Genomic DNA, 10,847 nt, shown 5'->3' on the forward strand with positions numbered 1-10,847 from the left:
GGTAAGTATGAGAAGACTATGCCATTTAAATTATAGCTCGTTGGCAAAAAAAAGAAATACTCTTAATTATATATTAAATAAAGTAATTATTTATTAGGCTCATTTTTATACAAATAAAAATTTCTCTTAATTTTATATCTGTAATATTTTATATTAATTAGCTTCAAGTTTTAATAACTTTTTGAATAAATTAATAACAACTTCATGCGAATAATTGTTTAAATATAATTTCATTTTAATTTTTGATTATGTTACCCACTTACGTGAACGTTGAGGATAATCTGAAATAAAAAAGAATGAACTTGTTGTAACTGCCATGTATTCTATGCTTTAACTGCGTGTGCTTCGTGTAACTGTCGCTCGTTCTTAGTGGGCAGCATCATTATTCTGCATACATAAGAACCCCTTAATCATGAAAAATATTTTCATTCCCGTTGATAATTGACTATTACCCTCTTAAAAATGGAAGTGGACAATAATACCTCAAAGTGTGTTGATAAGAGCATCAATGATAACCAATCTTGTCTGGTTGAAACCTTCCACTCCAACACTGTTGTTGATGGCATAGTTGCCTCTTTGAAGGTGAGATGTGTTTCAATCTAAGTGTATCTGTTATGCACGATTGCAACTAAATATTCCTTAATATTCATATACTATTTTGCAACATTAAAATAACTGACCTTGAGAGATTGTACATCAATATGAAGGGAGAGATGGCCATTCTTCAAGTTACAGTATTGGACCATGGAGACCGCCCAGCAACTTCTGATCAAATGCCACAACAGCATGTTCCAGCTGACGCGGTCAAAGGGAAGGAAGTACTTGAGAAAGACTATGCAAATGTAGAAGAAGACACTGATGTCATTCTTGGTGGAAGCGATCCTGAAAATACTGGTACTCCCCTAAATGGAAAATCTCAAAAGATAACTATTATCAACCAGGATAAAGAAATGATAGCACAACAAGAAAATGTCAACTATACTCATATCTATCTTCGTGAAAAGGTATATCCTTATATTAGCTACTTGTTTTCATTTGCAGCATTCATATATTTTAGTTACTAATTTTTTAATTATTTTTTTATTAAATTCGTATAGGCAAAAAAAGCATCCAAAGCTACCTTGAACTCGTCAGCCAAAGGTCACAACTCAAGTGAAAATTTCTGTTCTGGACGAAATATGGGCAGACCAAAGGGATCCAATGGACCTAGAATACTATCATCTGAAATTGGTTGTGTACTCCCAATTGAACTGAAGTCTAAATTCTGTCCAACTAAGAAAATGTAGTTGACACTACAAGAATGTCAAATATCACTTTATGTATTTGGCCACGACCTATATGAAGGGTAAAAACATTCAGTTAGCTACTTAACAAAAATAAAACTTATAAATATAAATAAGTTAATTATTGATGTCGAATATTTATTTCTGTGTCTTTTGTATTTGTAAGTTTTTACACAAGTACAACTTTATTGTATCTACATAGGGAGACTCTATTCAAAAATAAAAATATTGAAATGAGTTGAGCAGATTTTCAGTGTCTCACTCCCGGCAATGAAGTACACTCTAATATAAGTAAATACTGTAACTTTTATTAGGTTTGTGAAGAATATGCTTTATTTATTAACATTTTCATTTCCATGTAGATTTTACTATTGACTGCCCTTAAAAAAACAATGGCATAACGTATTGATGATCCCTTTGAAGATATATTCAACAAAATAACAACTTGGTCTCTACCACCATAATTTGGGGTAAGAAATTTCGATAACGGACCCTCAAAAGATACATAGTCTCAATGAAACTAATAATTTATAATAAAAAATTTAGGTTGATGCCCTTAACCCAGATATGCTACGTCAAGAGGTGTATGAAAAGTACAAAAACATCTGGATGCCGAAGTCTTCTGCATTAGAATATGTATTTTATTTTCACTCACTCTCTATTTGAATTTTTCATATTTTTTTAGTTTAATTGTCCATGAATCATGTCCACACAGATATATGTTCCACTTATTGACGACATTTTTCACTGGTTCTTGATGGTAATATCCATTGACGAGGGGAAGGTCTACAAACTTGATTCATATCCAAACCCAAACCGAGATATCTCTAAAAAATTTGTCATGAGATGGACGGTGATATATTGAATCTTCCTAGTGTATTTTTAGTTGTTGATAACATAGTAAATTATATATTTTTAAACAAGTGTAATAACCCGTGCCATGCACGTGATAAGATTGAAATTATAATTTTAAGCTGTTGTGTTAAAATTAATTTCAATTATAATAATTTAATTAATAAAAAATAACTTGTATGCATTTATTTTCTTTTCTTAATATAGTGTTAATTGTATTAACTATAAAATAGTTATTTAATCTACTTTTTTCAATAAATCAGACATATATACTCAATATGACCATAAATAATCTAGTAATACTCAAATCCACTAACAAAGTTTTATATGTTGGTTTACTGTGAAGTAAGAACATATCAAAATCAGCTCAAAATGAAGAACAAATTAATAGAGAATCCTAATGTAGAAAGTTCTACAATAAACAATAAATAATTTAAACCTACTAAATAACAATTCAACGCTATCCTTTGATACCTGCAAAATATACACCTAAAATAACACTGTATCAATGTTAGTATATAAAATTATATGATTAACGTAATTATAAAATTGTTTATCAGGAGAATAAAATAATACGGATTTTTATGATAATTTTAATATTCTCAAGCTATTAATGTACAATAAGAATGCATTATCCATTATAGCTCCTAGAATTGCTAAATTTTTTTAATTGATAGTAATAAATTTTAATAAATAAATACATTTAAGTAAGACATTTTGTTATTACCTTTTCATTATAGGCTCTCAAAAACTTCTCTATATACCACATTCATCATGCAGTTATCTTCCAAGTGTCCATGATCTTGCAACAACACTCGCAGACCATCTTTACTCGTTACCCTTGATAACGCAACTTACAATTGACCACGGGTGAAAACTGGCCTTGGAAGGTAAATTCCAACTTTCGATAGAGTTTGTCCCTGGGACGTATTTATTGTCATTGCAAATGACATGATAATTGGGAATTGTCTTCTTTGAAACCTGATCAGTAATGTTTCATTTTTTTGGAATTAGATTCAGTCTTGGGATACGAACAATACTTCCAGCTTTGTTACCGATTAAAGTCTTGCATTCTATCACATGATTTCCCATTCTTCTAACTTGCATTCTCGTTCCATTGTACAAACCATTAGTTGGGTCTGTATTCCACAGCAACATAACAGGAGCGCCAACCTTCATAACCAACTTGTGTGGTGGTAGACCTGAACAATTTATTCCATTTAAAATCTCCAGAAAGCATCTAACTCAAATTCTATATTTCCCTCCTCAGCACACACAGAGTCTGAACTTAAGTAGACTCTTTCTTGTCCAGGTAACCCTGCAGCCATCTTGTTGTATACATCAATGACACAATCCAGAGTTGGTGCAAGAATTGCTCTATCCTTGAAATAATTTTCAACGGATAAATTGGATAACATATCTAGATACACAAAATCAATGAGGTCATCCAAAGATGTCTCAGTGTTCTTAACCAAAATGTCAGATGGTATATGAACGATTGATTCACCATCTGTTGTATCACCAGCCAAACCATCACCAATTTTGAGTAGCCATTCTGCAAAATTTCTGAGTTCTTGTATGTTATTGTTTTCACGTAGTGACAATCTCATGTTTTTTGTAAGCTTTAAAACCTTACAGTTATGCCACAAATATGAAGAATTAATAGAAGACTGAATTATATCTTGCCTTGAGCCTCTGGGAATCACAAGTAAAATTTGTCTAAAATCTCCTCCGAGAACAACAACTTTACCTCCAAATGGCAAATGAGCATTATACGAATCTGAGCACCTTAAGATGTCGCTGAGGCATTTGTCTAAAGCTTCGTAACAATACTTACTTATCATTGGAGCTTCATCCCATATGATTAATTTGGCCTTGGATATTAACCTTGCAAGAGGACTTCCCTGTTTAATGCTACACAAAGAATCTTCATTTATGGTCAAATGAATTTTAAACCTTGAATGTGTAGTTCTTCCGTTAGGCAACATAAGTGCAACAGTCCCACTCAAAGCAACGTTTAAAATTATACCTCCTTTAGACCTAATTGAGCATGATATAGTTGATCATAAGAATGTTTTTCCACAACCACCTTGACCGTATAAGAAGAAAAGTCCACCCATATTACCACTAACAGCACCAATTATTTGATCGTATGCAAATTTCTGCTCATCAATTAGCTTTTCTAAATACCCACCTAGTTCACTCGCAACAGCATTAACGTCAAAGTTCAACTCTTCCATTATAATTCTGTCTTCTAAGATGGACACCAAATTCTCTGAAGGATATGGCATTCCACAATATTCTTTCAATGACTTGCCATTTGACTGGAGCAAATCTTCAATTTTTGCAAGTGCAATATCTTTTATTTGGACTTCTGACACCATCAAATCTGTATTTTTTCAATTTAAAATAACACAATTATTTGAAAAATTAGTCTTTGGCAAGAAAAGTTTGAAATGCATTGTTGAATGATAAATAACTCCTTGTTTTTGGTTTAAAAAATGCTTCATTAGTAACATGTCCTTTTAAAAATTATTATTGTGATTAACATGGATATCAAAATCACTATAACATAAAAAAAGGCACACAAACAACCGATGCAAATGCAAGTATTGAAAGTATGTGGATTTAGTTGCGGTTTCTTAGATGAAGTAGATATGGTTTATGACAATGTATCAAAATATGTATTAAGAGGAGGAAGTAAAGCAAGTACGAAACTAATATATATAAAATCCAATTTTTGAGTAATGTTTTGTTATATTTCCTAAATATTATCAGAGAAAGGGAAAAAGTTAAAGTGAACACCAATAAACAATTTTGCCATATGTATGGTAATTTTACTCCTAAAAAAGGTATTTTGTTAAAGAAAATCACTCTTAAAATTTCTTATCCAATGTTTTTGTTATAATTATAGGCTAAATTGAATTCTACCATGGAAAAAATTATAATAGACTATAGTTACCTTCCATTTGCAGTAATCTTCTTTGTTAATATAGTACGTCATGAGAGTGAAAGTTCCAAGTCTTTTGCCAATCAAAATCTGGTCTACTCATGTTATTTGATGTTAATAAAACAACAAAAAGTCTCCTTAAAAAAGTTGCAGAGTGCCATGTTCCTGCTTCAGAGATTGCATCAATGAATTCTCTGTCATTCTGCAACAGTCCTAGAGCATAGCATGCATCTTTGAAGAAGTCATAAACAACACCATCAACTGTTTTTTGATCATAAACGACACCATCTTTGAATAATTTTCTAATTTTATGAATGGTAGAAATGCTAATAATGAAACACACTCCAAATAAGGATAAGTCAATTAACTTACGTGTAACATTTGTTAATGGAGTCCTTGTGCTAGCTGAATCGGACCTCATTGCATGCATTGAATTTTGGTTGCTCTCATTTTGTGTGCATATTGATTTGTTAATCAAGAGAACTTGATTATATGAGTTGCTACCAGCCGCAAAACTCTCTTTGGCAACATTTCTTCTCTTTGCTCCATTGTAGGTGTCTTGAAATAATTAATGTTTCAAAAGAATGTAGTATTAGGAAACAGAAAGAAAGTATGCCATGAAAGAATTGGAATGAGATAATTATAATTGCTTATTACCTTGAGGTACATTCCGTAAACAAAGACTTGTTCTTTTTCTTCTTCTTTGACTGTCCAGAATTATTCTACGCCTAATCCTTGCAAGTCTTCAACTTATCCTTGAATTTTCACTATCCATTGATAAGATGTTAAAATAACACACTAAAATTGAGGCAATTCAAATTCATAATTGTTATATATGCAGAGTATATTAGGAGTATTTAAAAACTGAAGAAAAATGAGTTAGTGGGAATGTGAAAAGTATTTTATTAAGGTAAAATAAGAAATTAAATCTCTACAATTAATTCTCTATCTTTAGAGTAGGATAATTACGTTTGGAATGTTCTGATGCTTTTATGCTTTTTATTCTTTTTTGCTTGTGATACCCTTTATAAAAAAATTACATTTGCAACCTTAGATTAAAGAAACTTATAGGAGAGATAAGTTTGGAATATAATAATTAATACATCATGTGATAGGAAAACAATGATTTCCAATTCATTGATATATACATACATGGAAATATATAATAGTGAACTATTCGGGAAGAGGCCAAAGAAGAGATATACAAATATACATGACATTATTGCTATACAGAGAATAGGCATTAAAAGATATACGCCTGTAATAAAATATCATACCTTGAGCAACTATATTTATGAATTAAAATTATTGATACACCACATTTATTATATTATTATATATGAAATTAAAAAACCTCACTAAGTGTCGGAATCCCAATTTGTCACGCCGAAGCCTAGATCTTATAAGCTGAAACATTTAACAGGAGCAAAGAAGGAAGGTTAGTTAAACCTCAACCAAGGCTTATGCATAAAAAAGCCAGAGGTACACCAATAATCGATGGATTTTGCAGAATGTATAAATCAAAGGTGAGGTACTCAAGTAAAGCTTGGATAATCAGTCGGGACCGATGTGGAGGTTGTAGGGAGTAGTAGCACAGATAAACAACGGCACCGCCATGGCGAGCTCTGGAGGTAAAAGGCTGAGTCGGGGAACAGCAGCCCATCGACGCCAATGAAGAGGCCATGTAAGGGAAGTAGCATGGGTCTGGGTTGGGTTATGGGTTAAATTTGGGTTGTGTCCTTGTAGCCCACATCATAGGCATTGTTTAATATTATTTTTACAAAAAACTCTTAACTAAAAGAGTACTAAATTTCAAGACATACATTTAAATTTCTTTAAAAAAAACTATAGTCAAGAAGTTTTAAAATAATATAATTTTGAATGATTCAAATTTATGTTTTGTAGTCATTTTGTCTGGACAAAATCTTGAATAATATAATCCAAAATGAAGGTAATCGGAAATCATTGTAGCTCGCCCCCGTTTTGGGTCAAGGTCGTAGATCAACAAAGCTTTCTTTAATAAAATGAAGGTAATATATAAAGTATTATGTCCATAATACCAATGATATATTTGTAAAGCCTCCAATAATATACCAGTGTATCATATAAGTAATTTGGAACTAAACAAAATAAAAATAAAGCGACTTAAAGATAAAATAGTTCACACAGTAATTTAAAAAAAATACTTGCATTATCATTCTAGAAATAATGATGAAAACTGCTTAATAAGCTATTCTTTGGAAACTTTCCTCGTCTTTGTTGCTGAAAAATTGTAATCTTCTCCAGTATCATGAGTTGGTTGTGAAATCCATCTTTCACTCTCAGCAGCATCAGAAGCAACACCAGAAGTAGTTGTAGGTTCATCTGTAAAAAAATGAGCTGGGTTTGCAACTAGGTTATGTTTGTCCCAGGTAATAGTAGTACCTCCATCACCAGCTTTATTAACCGTAAGATTTTTACCAGCAGAACTTGAATTGGTGTGATAGACTTGGAAGACTCAATGTCAGGTTGGTATTCACCTACTTGTGAATCAGCATTCTATCAAAAAATTAAGTAAAAGTTATCATTAGAGATAAAAATCTAATTAACAATCTCATCATTGTTCCGTGGTCAATACTACACACCCTTAAACAAAACACCATCACTTAAATTCACAGTCTATCCACTATTTTGGAATGCTACATATCAACTACGAAGAACAGTCCACCAAGGAGATTTTTTTTCAAAGAGAGAGTCCACACAATTTATTATAAGGAAAGTGCATCTGAAGTTGGGGTTTTTTATATCATTTAAATATAAAGGATAAACATATAAATGTTAATAAGAGATGTACATTATATCCTGCCAATTAATTCAGTATTTTGTCAATAGCTGAAGGATTTAATAATGTTAATGTTGTCACATACCCTTTTCACAAACATGAATTGGATAAATAATCTTGTTAAAATTAAATTGACAAAAAATTTTTGGTAAAGTTATTCACCTTATTCATATCTGAATAATCAGTTGGAAGTGTTATCACATTAGAAATTGCAGGGAAGAAGGCATCCTAATGAAATTTTAAAAACACCATGAGTATAATAAAAAATTACTTATATACCGTGCCTACTCTAAAGATAAAATACCTACTCGATACTGTACTTCTGTTTGAAGGAATTGATTATGGCCTCATCGTGATACAACTTCACGACTGTGATAGAAACCGATTGGAAAGAATTGATGTTCTCCAACTCCACAGAAACTTTGAAAAGGAACGTTTTATTCTTGAATTTACTTAACTCTATAGGAAAATCAATCCTATTCCCACCCTATATTGAATTGAGATGAAGAACAATAAGTGTCAACAATAAAATGTTAATACATGAGTTATAATGTTCACAATAGTATATAAATACAAAATTTTTTTAGTACCCTCATTATATGTTTTGTCCTCAGCTCTGCAGCAGAAATATTTAAATACTCACTACCAACAGTTTCATACGCGATGAATGATGCATAGGATTCTTCATCAGCAACCTTCAAATTTAGTGAATACCTATAAATAAAGAAAAATTATATTATCGCGAATCTCAATTAATAAAAACTGGAATAAGGTTTATTTCACAAATAATGCACACTTTGGAGTAAAATTCCGTGATTCAGCTTTGCACCTAGAACATTTGTAACCATCTCCTTCTTCTCTCAAAGGACAAACATTGCAACTCTTGTACCACCAAGACTTTCCCGGAGAAAAATCCTTCACTACTCCAATGGTCACACAAACTGTTTTCGGAAATGCAGTAGTTTAATCAATTAAAACAGTGTCACCAAATGATTACATATAAAAAAATATGGCATAAGAAAATTTTAGAATCTAATCAAGTTATATAAAAACCTCTATAAGATCCCTAATCTCAGAAATTGGTTTGTACGGAGTCTTATTCAAAGAATCATCTTCCTCTGAATATGGAGCTCTTTTCTCAATGCGTGCAACCCGTGTTGGTGTCCCTGTCTCAATAGCCATTATCCTTTATTCACACAAAATAAAATTTGCGTTAGAATATTGAAGATGCAATCATACACAGCTAAACATACAATATAACTGTAATTTTAATAAACCAACAAAAAGTCTAACCTTTGTCTGAATTTTTTAACCTTTTTCCAAATCAGCATTGATCATCAACACAGAGTTATATGTTGTATTTGAGACTCCCATTTTTGCATGCATTACACAAAGAGTAATAACATTAGACCTTCAAAATGAAGACCACTTTACCAAATTATTTTCAAATGAGCCAAAACTAATAGTACACCAACAGAGGCAAAAACATAACGAAGAGGAGGACAAAAGTGTAAGATGAAGAAAGAAAAACCAAACGAATAGATGTTCCGGAATGTCGAAAGGGCGCACGCGGAGACGGAGCGGTAAGACGCAATGACAGCGGTTCTAGAATGGGGCGGCGATGGCAAGCTCACGCGATGGGCTTCTGCTTCAAGTAATTGATTAGCCGCTAGATTTCTCATAGTAAGTTAGGGGAATTGCTACCCAATAATGTGACTTTTCAAGGGAGGATGGGAAGGTAGAATTATGAGGGTATGTGAGGGAATTGAATCACTGAATGGCTAAATTAGAGAGTGTTTGCTTCGTTTATGATTGGGGTTGGGTGGGTTAGCGAGTTTTTGGGGTAAATAGAATCTAGTTGGATTGTGTCCCGTATAAGAAAAAAAAAACAAAAAGAGCTGTATAGATATATTTTTTGTAATATTTATTTATGTTAATTTTTATTTTTTTTCATAGGCTACTGCTACTTTTAAAATATCTATTTAATACATCATATGTTAATATTAATAGTATTTTTTTAAAAGATATTTTTAAAAATAATTATAACATGATTATAAATATAATATAAATAAATATGTCAAATAAAATGTTAAATCAATATGCTTTACCAATGCCCTTGTTGAATTTTGCAAATTGGATAGTAAGTATGTATTCAGTTGCTTGGTGCATCACATAGATAATCGAGTAATTGAGTTGCAAATTGATCCTACAGTGTGCATCTAATTTTTTCCTCATTTCTAAATAAAAGCGAAAATTAAGAGAAATAGGTAATAATATATAATAAAAAAAGATTTTGCATATGAATAGATAATTATTACAAAACAAATTATAATTGTGAAATTTTAAATCTTCAAATACTGCAAATCATGGAGATCAACCACAATGTAATGGCCATTTTTTCCTGCTTTTGACCATGACATAAGTTCTCCTTTTCCAGTCAAGAGTCCAATAACATCTATTTAAAAAAAACGAATTAAAAGCATGAAATTAAAGACAAATAAACGAACAACACAATAATAATAATAATACAAATTAACTACGTACCAAATAAGTTAGCTTTTTCATTTGTTTGTCTCAATATATCAGCATGATCGAGAAAACTAAAATGATTGTCAGGAATATTATGATCATCGATCATATTTACTATACGTGACTCCTTCTTAAAAGTTATTCTACACACATGTGTAGTCAGAAGATAAATTCCGCTTGATTCCTCAATCAGAAAATTTGAGAAGACATAAACCTTCCCCTCGATCAAATCATTCTCAAACATTTTTGCCAAATAATTCTTGATTGAACAATGAATTTTATCACACTGTAAAACAAATTAAAAATGAAGACTATTAGCACTTATAACTCTATTAAATCGCACTGTCGTTGATTCGTCCAAGGGTTTACTTATCAAATAAATTCAAAATATGAACAAAAAATATCTATAAAC

The 10,847-nt window shown here is 31.4% G+C and overlaps 1 protein-coding gene across 1 annotated transcript; it reads right to left on the reverse strand.

The window, feature by feature from the left end:
• On the reverse strand, window positions 2,964–4,519 carry LOC110268469. The gene is made up of 4 exons (XM_021114654.1): window positions 4,268–4,519; window positions 3,424–4,039; window positions 3,237–3,337; window positions 2,964–3,116 (listed from the first exon to the last, which is right to left on the reverse strand). Exons 1-4 carry the CDS (start codon window positions 4,517–4,519, stop codon window positions 2,964–2,966), a joined length of 1,122 nt encoding a protein of 373 aa, XP_020970313.1.

The sequence above is a fragment of the Arachis ipaensis genome, chromosome B10, assembly GCF_000816755.2.
Source record: "Arachis ipaensis cultivar K30076 chromosome B10, Araip1.1, whole genome shotgun sequence".
Lineage (NCBI taxonomy): Eukaryota > Viridiplantae > Streptophyta > Magnoliopsida > Fabales > Fabaceae > Arachis > Arachis ipaensis.